Source organism: Mugil cephalus, chromosome 22 (genome assembly GCF_022458985.1).
Source record: "Mugil cephalus isolate CIBA_MC_2020 chromosome 22, CIBA_Mcephalus_1.1, whole genome shotgun sequence".
Lineage (NCBI taxonomy): Eukaryota > Metazoa > Chordata > Actinopteri > Mugiliformes > Mugilidae > Mugil > Mugil cephalus.
The window spans coordinates 18383628-18397262 of record NC_061791.1 but is presented as its reverse complement, the minus strand read 5'-3'; the positions used below and the strand labels follow the sequence as shown (position 1 = coordinate 18397262).

Below are 13635 nucleotides of genomic sequence, written 5' to 3'. Positions count from 1 at the left end.
TACATGACTCATCCTGCACAGAAGATAAACTGACGAGCTGCACTGAAACTGAGAAAGAGTAGGACAGTGAATGTAGGGCAGAAGGTGATCTCGGTCTGCATTCTCTGCATGTGGGGGTGATGTGCTCCAACACAGCGAGCAACACACACACTCCTACGTCAGTGTTTCACTGCAGCTGTGAATAATGGATTAAGGGAAACCTAGAAGGAGGAAAACTTTGGATCACTTTGCGTCTCAGTTAATCTAATATGTCTGTAAGGCTTGGGAGAGCTTCAGAGACTCCAGGGTTAGAAATCATTCTTTATTCCCCATTTTCCTTCTTCACTATGTGAGTTTCTCCTTACTCCCAACCTAATCCAACTTCTGACCTTTCCACCTCATGGGGACTCTGTGTGGGTTGTGTGAGGTCCATAACCTAAAAGGTCTTAAAATAAATAATCTAACTAATCTAAGGCCAGAGTCGCCTTGTTTTCCTGGAAATGTCATTCTGCATCATTTCTGCAGAAAAAAGGTTTTCCTCCTCAGCCTCGGTGTGTAGGAAGAGTGAGTGAAGACAAACCCAAGGCATCTGCTACGGATTACTCCACCTGACATTTTTGCTAACAAAATGACAGACTATTATTATTTTGCTTAGCTGGAGCCACTTGCACATCCCTCAAAGTCTGATCTAAAGTTGAACTCAGAAGCAGCACCTATTTTGCTCTAGCTTTAGAGTTAGATACAATATACTGTAAACTGTCTTTAATAGTATGATGCCATACAATTGGCTTCACTGCTCACTGCTAGGGTGCTTCTACACCTCATCAGTTATATAGGTTTATTCATTCTGATGTGAGTGTCTATCAGTCAAACTAGCACATACCAAACCACTAAGATTGTGAGACTATCTGAAAAGGAAGGTCTGGTTCTAGCTCCTACTCAGATTTTACCATGAATTCAAAAGACAGATCATGTGTAGGTGTACTTACCCTGTGAGTACAGCAGGATCTGCATCTCCAGGAGGGTGCAGGTGAACACCTGGACCAAATTCTCCACTCCCAGCAGACTGAAGGCCTCTGCCAGGGGGAAGTCAGCCAGGGGCAACTCCCCCAAGCCAGGTCTTTGGCACACAATGGGCTCGTACACACCGTGGAACTTGAGTGAGCGTCCAGGTGCAGGCAGTGGGACCTCATACAGGATATTGTGAACGTAGCTCTCCAGCGGCAGGGGAGGTGCAGTGGCAGCTGTGACGGCCCTGTGTAGCTGTGACAGGAAGCGGCGACAGGCATGCATGAAGGGCATGGGTGTGATCAGACACAAGGCCTTAGACACATACAGGGTGTCCCTTGATGAGTCATAGCCCCCCGCTGCACGACAAGTAGATGAGGAGGATGAGGAAGTAGGAGAGTCTACTTCATCTAAACTGCTAGCCAGAGAGTCCATGCTGGAGGAGGAGGATGAGGAGGAGGACGTGGGGTTGGCCGAGGCGTGCTCCGCATTGTGCATCTGGTAGAGAGTCTGCATGGCAGAGCAGATCTGTGGACTGGTCACCTCCTCATAGAAGGTGTGGACGAAGCCATAGGTTCGTGAGCCATCCTCCTTGGTGATGATGAACGAGTGAAACTGAGGATCGCGCTGGTCCACCTGCGTCCTGAACGACAGGCCCTTGGGCATACACAGCTGTGGAGAGAGAGGACAGAGAGGTAACCCACGACAGGTAGTTGAACAAGCATTACACCTATACGTGAACCTCAGTTATATATTCAAGCTTAAAAGGCTACACTGCTTGGCATGGGAGCTGGGGTGAAGTGGTCGGGCTAAAGATGAGCTGCTACCAATCTGAGGTTATGGTATTCTACTGTAAAGATTAATTATTGTGATATTTAATGTGACAAATGAGCTTTAATCTTAAACTAATTAAGGCTGCAACAATCAGTCAAGTGAATAATTATTGTAGACGATAGAGAGATAACTTAATATCTTAAAAATTGATTCTTATTATTATTATTGTTATTCATTTAGATCATTTTAAAATCAGAGATTATCTGCTTCCAGTATCTAGAATGAAGTGAGTATCTGTGTTTTCTTTATTGATTGGACAAGGCTGAATCTTAATCAGTGAATCTTTTAGGATATTGAAAGGACCAAGGGACTCATCCGTTGTGTCCAAGAAACTAATGAACACATCAGTCAGTAATGAAAAGAATTGTTAGCCAAGCCTCTTACGCCAGTATTTACAAATGCAAATGATACTTCTATTATTTTAACAATGTGGTTGTGTGTAATGCTTCCACAGTCTCTATGGAACTTTGTCGAATTATTAAACACCCATTCAGCAGCTGCTTGCAATAAAGCTGACTTAACGGCTTCATTATGTTTATTACGCTGCAGAGAGCTGAACAAGAACTGACTGGAGACAAGAGCCATGCCTACGCATAAACACACATTCAACAGGGATGCTGATCTGCAACGTATATCAACACATGGATATGTATGAGCTTCAAAGACATGAACAAACTGTTACATTTTACATGCCTGTTTATACTCATGTTGCCATTACAAATATTAGTGCCATTTTATACCGCTGTTCGTTTGTCATTTATGTCAGAAAACAACTATAAGGTTCGTACTTTGTCCTGATGACCTTATTGGATTCAGCTTGAGTTATGTGTGACGCATGTGTGACAGATCATCTCTCCTCTCCTTATCCCGCATCTGATATTAGTCATCGCCACTAACAAATTTTTTTGTGATCTAGAAAATATTACTTGTACTTCACCTTTGGGCCCTGCAGCACAGTCACTCGGCACTTTTAGTGACAAACACAGTGACATTGCACAAACACAATGGCAGTAAAAGTGTGAGGTGTTTGTAGGAAAAGATAAATCTGACATCCATGTTGCAGGAATCTCAGGACAAAATGAACTTGTTTATGTTACTCATGGAATATATGAGGACAGCAATAGAAAACATGGATTACTGGTTACAATGCAGCAAAACTGCTCAAGTCTGCTGTTGGTAGAACTTCTCTGTGATTCACAGAGTGGAATTGTGTTAAACTGAAACCTGGCACATCTTAGAAAGAGGAGTGATCTCAATACGTCTCTACTAATAATTCTTCAAGCACAGACATGGCCCCATTAGAGAGTCAGCGAGAGCTGAATTAAAATTATGTACACTCAAACACAGATTTAGATCACTTCTCATTCACTTATCCGCACGTATGATTACTAACTGCTTAACCTAAACTTGTCTGTCAGATCATTTTCTGGGGGTTGGAGCATGTAAAACATTGACCTTATAATTCACTTTAATGACCTATATCTACATCATCTAAAACTGTAGGCGAACTTATCAATTGAGACACACTGCATCATCATCCTTCATGCTGATTTAACAGATACGATATTTCTAATGCTTAATAGATCCACATGGCTTAAGGTGAACAGAAGGCCAAGAAGTTGACATTTTAAAAATGTGGCATTAAGAAGGCAAGTGGATGTGTGAGATTGGGGGTGTTTGGATCTGAAAACAATGATCGAAAGAGCTTTACTGAGAGGACTGCAGCTGCAATAGTGTGACTGCACTCCCCCATCCTCCTCATCTCTCACCTCTGAGAGAGAGATGACATCTAGAAGGAGAAGATGTTGGGATGAGGAGGTAACTGAGGTATGATGCATGAGGAGGAGGAGGAGGAGGAGGTGAGCGGAGCGGGTGGTGTTTCCACAGAGTGTCTGACAGTCGTTGGCCTCACCAGCTCACAATCATCTCGGTTTCAGGTTTCAGTCGCAGCACTGCTGCATAATGGCCCGTTTCCATGCTGACGTAAAGCGAGACGCGCGGCTGAATTATTCAGCAGTGTTGACGCCAGGGCAGGTGGAAAAATAGGCCTTCCACACACACAACCTATACATCCAGATGGGAATTAACTCCTGTTGTTCCTGTCAGGGTCACATTTCTGCCAGTTTAACCTCTGCAACACGGTCTGATCACACAGAAATAACCTATTATGTGAAGGATGGCAACTGGAATTTGGTATACTCAACAGACTTATTACTTTAGCTGTAAAGAAACATATCTGCTTCTATGTGATGAAGCTACTGGAGTCTGAATTTCCCTCAGAATAAATCTGTCTATCCATACAATTTTTTATAGTGACAAATCCATTTTTTTATGCAAAACGAGACTGTCTCTGTTGAGTGGAAAACTTAGAAAATTATTGTGGCTATAGTGGAATTATTTTGAGAGAATGTGTAAAGGCCAATGCACAAATACTGTTTGTATCTACAGTGGGGGAAATAAGTATTTGATCCCCTGCTGAATTTGTAAGTTTGCCCACTTCCATAGAAATGATCAGACTCTGGTTTTTATGGTTGTTTACTGGTTATGGGTATAGACAGAATATCAGTCGAAAATGCATAAAAAACACACAATCTAAAAGTTATAAATTGTTATGTATTTTATTAAGGGAAATAAGTATTTGATCCCCAAGCACAACACAAGTCAGTACTTTGTAGAGAAACCTTTGTTGGCAAGCACAGCGATGAGACGTTTCTTGTAGTTGGTCACCAGGTTTGCACACAGCGCAGGAGGGATTTTGGCTCATTCATCTTTACAGACAGTCTCTAAATCCTTCAAGTTTCTTGGCTGCCTCTTGGAAACTCGGAGCTTCAGCTCCCTCCACAGGTTTTCGATCGGGTTAAGGTCTGGAGACTGACTAGGCCACTCCATGACCTTAATATGCTTCTTCTTGAGCCACTCCTTTGTTGTCCTGGCAGTATGTTTTGGGTCATTGTCATGTTGGAAAACCCACCCACGAGGCATCTTCAGTGTTCTTGCTGAGGAAAGAAGGTTTTTGTCCAAGATGTTACAGTACATGGCTGCATTCATTGGCCCCATAATGCGGTGAAGTTGCCCTGTACCCTTTGCTGAAAAACAGCCCCAAAACATGATGTTTCCACCTCCATGCTTAACCGTGGGTATGATGTTCTTTGGGTCATACTCACGTTTTTTCATCCTCCAAACACGGCGGGTCGAGTTAATGCCAAATAGCTCAACTTTGGTTTCGTCAGACTACAGCACTTTCTCCCAAGCCTTCTCTGAGTCATTTAGATGTTCAATGGCAAACTTAAGGCGGGCCTGTACATGTGCCTTCTTGAGCAGGGGGACCTTGCGGGCACTGCAAGAGTTCAATCCATAACGGCGCAGTGTGTTGCCAACTGTTTTCTTGGTGACGGAGGTCCCAACTGCTTCCAGATCATTAACAAGCTCCTGCCGTGTTGTTTTAGGCTGCTCCCTCACCTTTCTCATCATCATCCTCACTCCATGAGGCGAGATTTTGCGGGGAGCTCCAGACCGAGGACAGTTGATGGTCCTTTTATGGGTCTTCCACTTGCGAATAATGGCACCAATAGTTGTCACCTTCTCACCAAGCCTTTTGCTGATGGTTTTGTAACCTATACCAGCCTTGTGCAGGTCTACAATCTTGTCCCTGACATCTTTTGACAGCTCTTTGGTCTTGCCCATGGTGCTGTAGAAGTTGGAATGTAAGAAACTGATTCTTAGAGCACGTGTGCTTTATATACATGACGAGTTAAGATCAGGAGTATTGGTAATTAGTTGACTGAGCACAGCTCCGTGCCACATGCGCACCAGCCAATCTGTAGGAGCCTGAATTCTAAGTGAATTGTTGGGGATCAAATACTTATTTCCCTTAATAAAATACATAACAATTTATAACTTTTAGATTGTGTGTTTTTTATGAATTTTCGACTGATATTCTGTCTATACCCATAACCAGTAAACAACCATAAAAACCAGAGTCTGATCATTTCTATGGAAGTGGGCAAACTTACAAATTCAGCAGGGGATCAAATACTTATTTCCCCCACTGTATATATGATTATTTTTATTGGGTTTAATCTGTAATGTAGACCATTTTCTGGTGTGAAACCAAGTCCTGTCAGGATTCACAACCCAGCCACCTCATCATGCAACAGTCCTCACAAAGATATAATGGGGACTGGCCATTGATTTGTAATCCACGGCCACTAGAAAAAGAATTGTGCCTTAAACCAAGGCTTCCCAAAAATAATTATCATAGGGTATAATAACTTATCCTCAATCATATCCATATTTCCCCCACTTAATGGAGGAATCCACATACCATGTTGACAGCATCCTGGTCAAAGGGGTTCCACTCCACGTTCTCGGGGTAACGTGCCAGAACTTTTGACTTGAAAGTCCTCTTCAGTGGGCTCTGCTCGAAGTTTTCACCTGGACACATCAGAAGACGAATAGACAAAGGTAAGAAGATGTACAGACACAGAGACATGGCTGGACCTTTATACTGACAGCCACTCTGTCTGCATGCATCCTCTCTGTCAACTAATGGACTTCTCGAAATCTAATGCCATCAATTGGTATTTAAGTGATACTTTATGGAAAATATCTCACAGTTCCTGCTAAAATAAAAAATAATTATTTTATGCTTTTACGTTTAAATTTAAAGGACTGGACTGTTGGTCCAACATTTGTGGCTCTGGGCAGTTGTGAAGACATTTGTATATTATTATTATTTTTTTTAACAAACATTTAAGCCATTTATTTAAAAAATAATCAGAATATATGAAAAATAATAATTAGTTGCACTGCTGTACCAAATAATTCAAAATGAACCCCACCGTATGCAACGACAATGGTAACACAGTATTTTACAGCGTTGTTTAAAGCTGAATATTTCCCATTATACCTCAAATTTGTATTTCATTAAGTAATTATCTATCCCTCTTATAGTAAACACATTTATTAGAAGCATTAGTAGAAGTATTATTAGACATTACTACCCTGCCATGTAGCTATTGCTGATGCAAGCAGATCCTGCTCTCAAGTCTGATGCTCATGTCCAGGTGATGTCACCAGTCCAGTCCAAGTTGAAATTTCTAAGTCAAACCTAACTGGTGCAGAAGCCACGCCCTCACCTCTAAAAGTAATTCACACCGAAACTGCTATTTTATTCTTCCCTGCGTGTGTGTGTGTGTGAGACAGTTGTCTTGGGAACAAACTGGGTCTAATTCCAGATAATCACACTACTGGTCACATGTCCAACAGCTGCTCACGACACAACAGCTGTTCAGGACACAGCAGTGCATCAGGGCAGTTTTACAATATACTTTCTCACCAGCACAGTACATGGATATTAGAAATACCTTAAAATAAATAGCTTAGTAAAGTGATATCCTAGGCTGTGTGGTGACAGAAAAGGCCAACACAGGTGAAGCCAAAATGACAAGAGAAATGGAGAATGTAAGTATGATGGTAATCAACACAAGAACTGGTTATGCACCAGCAAACATCTGCTGGGCCAATCGGAGCATTTAGACAGAAGAGTACAGAGAGAGGACAGTGACGTGGTCGAACATGTCTGAAAGTAGTACTGATCTTGTTGAAAGGTTTAAATATAAAATGTCTTTTATCTAGGATAGAAACAGACAAATGTCTAAACTACTTAGAGATGTGAAATCAATTAGATACCAATGCCAAGATTCAGAGTCTTGCTCAAGAGAGCATCAGCATGTCTAAAACTTGCTGACTTGGGTCAAACAATCTCTGATGAACTGCTGATGGTGACCCGATACTGAGGTCAAATCTGCACCTCTTAATAGCTCTCTGTGGGCTGTTAAATCTCACCAACAATCATTTCTGCTCAGTGACCAACTCTCCAGTCATGTTACAAGGTGTAGACAAAGATCCATTGATTTTGGATAAGTGAATTAGGTCCGTAAATGGAAGCAGTGGTCTATTGACTGTAGACAGTTTGAGCAAGGTCAGGAGGTTACAGAAGAAAAGCACAGCATAGAGAAGGAGAGGCAGACCGATTGTTTAATTACTGATCAATCCATGGTGGCCCACTCACAACATCAATAAAGCTTTTGTGCGAACGGAGTGGCTCATATAACGACTAATTATTTGACTCTCAAATCTGAGAGCTTTATTTCTCCTTTATTTTGAGTCTTTATTGCTATACTTTAATATATTCCAGTGAGACTCAGCCTACCCAAGTTTAACAGTTATCCTTAATTGTTCATTTCATTTCCTTTCATTGCTTGAGTCATTCTTAGCAGTGATCAGTGACACTCAACACTTTGTTAGCAGATGATAGCGATTAAAAGGAAGGCTGCAATTAACAGTTATTTTTATTACTCATCTCATGATTCTTTTCAAAATTATGAATAATAAATATGTTGCTGTTAAATCACTCATCGTCATCATTCAAGTTAAGTGACGCATCAAATCAAATCCTCAGTTTCCATTTGATTCTTGAGCCATTTTCCTGTCACATTTTAGTGTGTAGACTTTCATAGAGTGAAACACGTCGTACACACATAACTGCATGTATAGTATTGTGAATTAACAACCTCTAAATGAGTTTCATTTGTCCTATACAAGTGATCACTGTTAATTCGCTCATGCTGCATTTACTTTAAAATCAGTTTTTATTTGACAACGTAAAAATGACAGTGAGGATAGAAAGTGCTTCCTAGTAGAGATGAACGGGAAAGGCAGGCAGAAACAGATATTAAAGGGAGAAGACAGAAATAGTCCTACATACATAGTACTATTCAGAACATCTGAAGTCAATGCATAAGTCCAGTGTTACTTTACTGTACACACATCATTTTTCATTTATTTTTTTAAACTAACTTAACTGAAACTAGGGGAAATGGTGCTTTTGTTTGGGACTATTTTAAGAGAGGGATTTATCCACATTTGGTGATCTAGTGACAAATTGTCCAGTGTGACTCTAATAATGTATTTTTAATAGTTTTTTCGAGAACACTGGGTGTATACAGCACAGAAATTACCGGGTGTACAGGGTACAAGGACACACTCATTGTTTGCTTCATGGGCTTTAAGAGGAATTTGTTAACAATGAGAGACATAGCATGTTACCAGACCCATAAACTGCATAAAAGATTCCATGTGGAATTTGTTTGCAAATAAACACAATCACAGATACTTTAAGTGTCTGGTTCATGTGTACATCTGCATTCCTTAAGGGCTTGATGTTTGTGAGAGAATGAAAGAGAGAAGCTGAAAGGTTAAGAAGCAATGCCATACGAATAATGAAAAGGCCATGTGACATTTAAGGAGACTTGAAGATCAAAAGAGAAGTATGTATCACAGCCATGACTGACCTGTTTGCCTTGAGTTCATTCCCTGCAAGTCTGCCCCTTTACTTCAGCTGTTCACTAGACATCCTACTTACCCTGTAAGGGCTGAGATGACATTTACAATGAAGAGTTACCCAAAAGGGGTTGCCCACATGCAGAAATACAGAAGGACTTCAACTTGTCCTGAGTTAATTCAAGAATACAGCCAATTCATGCTTCTCTCTATCCTTTTTCTATTTATTCCTATCTCCCACCCACCCATCCACCGATTTTACTATTGCTGCACACCCCAGGAGGTCCAGGGAAACAGGATGACTGAATTCATTTAATCAGAGTTTGGATGAACAGAGGGCCGAAGGTAAAAATAGTCGACTGTGACCAGGATGATGGGGACTGATTTAGATAACAGGCTCAAGAGAAAGCTGACCCACATAAGGTACAATGAAGAAAGGAAATGAGACAGGGGCTAAGAGGATAGCATGGATTGAAGAGTGTAATCCATGCAGAGGTGGTGACACCAGTGTTAGTCAAGGTATTCTATGAAGCATAATAGTAGAGTCAGCAAAAGAGACACAGAAAGAAGGGATTTCATTTTGGCTGTGTGATGATCTTTTAAATGTGATGGTTTCAGATAACTAATCCCACATACAATCTGATCAATGTTTGATTTAAATATACATAATCTACTGCTTCCTCTTGTTAGCAACCTTGGTGCAGTCTCACAAGACTGGTTTTGGACATCAAATCTCGCTAGTCCAGGCAACAAGATTAGTCCACATGCAAGAGAGATCCAAAACATGACAGAATCTACAACCTTGAAGGCATCACCAGGTTTGACATCTGATTGGATCTGAGATGTTCTCAGATGTTTTCATTTTTTCATTATTATAGAGTAATTTAGGTCAGGAGGATGTTACCTGAATGATTTCTAAGATTCCACAGCGGCCACCACAAAAAAGGGAGTTTTGTGGGGAAAGGAACCAGCGGGCAATCAACATGACGCTAAACTCAACAGCACCAGACAATTTGAAACATACATAACAGTGGAGAGACTTGACTGTTGGAAAGCCTGAAGACGGATGTGAAAGTTGCTCTACTTCTGCTAGATACAGTAAGTGGTGACATTAGATTTGCGTTGTGTCAAACAAAAAAGATATTTTGTTGATGCATTGTAGTTTTGCTGTTTGTCACTTTCAGAAGTCAGAGCATCTTAAACTTGCTTAGCATATCAAACTTTTTCCCGTGTCTGTTGTCTCAGTTTGCTCTGCTCCTGCTCCTAACTGAACTAGAAATTAAAACGATTCATATTGTAGGATATGATTTCAGGCTGAAGCTCAAAAGGAATTTGTTACATCTTTGCCCTTAGGAGTTGATTTTAAAATTTCTCAAATTTAAAGACACATTTCTGAACCGCACATATTCCATAATCTGTATTTCATGAGGACTTCCCATCGTAATAGGCTCAAGGAGTGAATACTTTTTACGTTAGCATCTTGAGACTTTGAAAAGGACTTGATTTCATTCAGTCAATTAGTCTGAATGGATGTTCTACAACATCTTTTTTTTTTTTTTTTTTGCAGATAAGTTGATCTAACGCTGAATGCAGATTTGATAAATGCATCTCTGAACCACAACAGTTCCTTATTGCCACACTAGTCTATCTCACCTAAACATAAATGTGTACAGACAGAACATTGACATAAAACTTGCTATTTGCGCTTCCAAGGAACAGATCAAGGTGCAGATAAGTGAAGACAAAGCAGGCTGACAGGTATGCAGAGGGAGAGAGTGAGATGAAGCGGTAATGAAGGTGGGGTATGGATGACAGTTGTTTTTTTGTTTTTTTCTTTTACCTGTGGCTGCAGTGTCTGGATCCCTGCCTTGTCGGTCTGCTTCTAACCACTGGTACAAAGCTATGGAGGAGCCACATGCAGAAAAACATGGAGCGAAAAACAAAGAAAAACAGCGCAATGTCAAAACAAGTGCACACAGAGAAGCAAATTAATAATGCATGAGAATGAGTCAAGCATGAACATGACACAACATCAGTATCACAACAAAGCATGGCAAAGAATTTCAGATGGAACATAAATGACTTCAAATGGGAGTGTTAGCACTGTGAAAAAGCACTTTTTTAGTATTAGGTATAGTCTACACACTCAATCACTGATAAATCGTGTTATAATGGAGGTCAAAATGCCTAACACGGTTTTCAAATCTACAGCATCAAAAACCATGTTAAAATAACAAGAGTCTGTTGTCGTCTGCATATTGTGACATTCGGTCTTTTAGGGAGTAAAAAGTGCTGTTTCAAAGTGCAAAACTCAATGAAAATGTTTAGATGAATGTCTGTGACTTCAGATGAGCAGTGAATGACATAGCAGTGTGGTTTGGTGTTTTTCAGCTAAACCAAGCAGCAGCATTTGCACGAGAAACATTTTCAGAAGCAATAAACATGATGCCATATCTAAATCGTAGACAACTGAGAGGACAATTTACATCTCTTATGTGAATCTGACAAACTATAGGAATGGGAAAGCTTATATTATTCATATCTGGCTATAATATCTTAAACCCACTGTCCCACAGTGATAAGCAACTAATGTTGTGTAGCCAATCTCTGCTCAAACCAATGGAAATTCATTTTAAATTTTAGGTTGCAAATTTGGGGAGACACATGAAAAGAAATGTAAAATATTTCCATTTGATATTTCTTGAATGTTTTTCCTATTATTAAGATTTCATAAAGAGCTTAAGGAGATAACCAACACCTGTCAGAAAGTGGCCAATGAGATGATTTTCAGGTAACCTGGTGGTTATACATTTAAAGGAAGTGCACTCTGTTAGGATCATGCCTCCATAAATTTCCATAAAAGACATGAGAATGATCAGGGACTGCATACTGTTATCACATGTAGAGTGGCAGACCGGGACTACTGAACCAGGTAGACACGTGACTACACCAGAATATAAACAAGCTAATCAATTTGATGAAGAGCACGTAGAGAACAGACTAATCCCTGTGAGATAATCTCTGTTCTTGTGATCAGTCAACAGCCTTGAGATCAGTAGCCTTACACCCAGCCTGGGTTTGTTACACAATAGTTCATGACAAGGCCATTTATATGCTTGTTACTCATCCATGTCCAAAGTGACTTCATACTGTCCTAAACTGTCCCTGAAAAGAAATTTCCTAATCCAGGTGGTGCTCATCCTGTATACACTGGAAAACCACTGGATTTCTCAACAAAATATATTTTTTCTCTATACAAATATAATGTAATATGATGAAAGAGTGTGTACATTGAATGAAATATGCAATATATGTACTGGATTCTTCCCAGTACTAACTCCAAATCACTAACACCTGTTGCAGTGGCATGCACAAACACTGACACAAACATTTAAGCTGCGAAATTGCTAATGTGGAATGTAAAGTACACACTGTGTGTTACTGTCTGTCATCAGGATACTGTGTTGTAGAGAGGGAGTACTATCCGACTCTAAATCATATATTATTTTTGCAGTACTATTCATGTACTGATTTATTTATTTTTTTAAATTTAAACAAATATGTAAATAATGCTATTAATTATTTTATTTTTGACATGTAATTAACACACACATTTTGTAATATGACTTATACCTGCACTGTAGTTTAGGAAATCAGGAAGTGGAAATAAAGTTGCAGTAACGTGGTGGAAATCAAGAAGAATCTCAAGTGTGTTCATAGTAAATAATTCTCGGGCAGGAAATACCCTCTGTTGCGTCTAAACTGATCATTCTCTGGTATGTAGTAGATAAAAAAAACTCTTAACATTGATAGACATCATTCTGCACATGAGAAGATTTTTTTTCTCTTGCATGCCAACACCACAGGACGTGCCATGGCGCACTGGATTGAATTCATCAAGTCTTTTTAGTCATTCTGTGAAGATGACGCACTGCTTGGTTTAAACAGTCATTAAGGTTGAAAAGGAGACAAACTGTTCGTCCCCTGCGTGACAGGAAAACCACATACAGTGCTGCTGGCATTATCTGCTTATTACATCACTGTGCCTCTGCCGGTTAACTCCTATCAGCTTATTCTCATTTCATAGACTTCCTTCATGTCTCGAACCTTCACAGACATGCACTTCAAATGCATGAAAACTCTACATTTTGGACTTCATCTGAAAAATGTACCTCCCAGTTTCAAATGAGGTTATTGCACATACACACATACACATATTGATTGTACTGATAAGGACTGAACTCAAGAGTGAATGTAATGATCAGAAAGGGCATGAGTACAACTAATGACATTATTATGCTGATTAGTTATTGGTCCACAAACACTGTTGCTCGCAGCACAATGCACTTAAGATGATGGATTCACACTGATGCTGCTTTAATGCTACTTACACCTTAGTATAGTGAGTCAGGCTTTGATTTTTCTAGCCAACAATAAATGTATCCCACCACACACTTATTGGGGAAAAAG

At 40.1% G+C, this 13635-nt stretch overlaps 1 protein-coding gene across 8 annotated transcripts in view; it reads right to left on the bottom strand.

The window, feature by feature from the left end:
* The window catches only part of dennd5b (DENN/MADD domain containing 5B), a 62072-nt gene that overhangs the window by 27384 nt on the left and 21053 nt on the right, over positions 1-13635 (bottom strand). For 5 of the 8 annotated variants that reach the window (XM_047575128.1, XM_047575129.1, XM_047575132.1 and 2 more), the window contains exons 2-4: positions 11006-11065; positions 6146-6255; positions 969-1659 (exon numbers count right to left, since the gene is read on the bottom strand). In XM_047575128.1, coding sequence (XP_047431084.1) covers positions 969-1659; positions 6146-6255; positions 11006-11065 — 861 coding nt within the window. The remainder of the gene's footprint in view (positions 1-968; positions 1660-6145; positions 6256-11005; positions 11066-13635) is intronic. The other 3 variants (XM_047575130.1, XM_047575134.1, XM_047575135.1) reach the window with 1 other exon arrangement.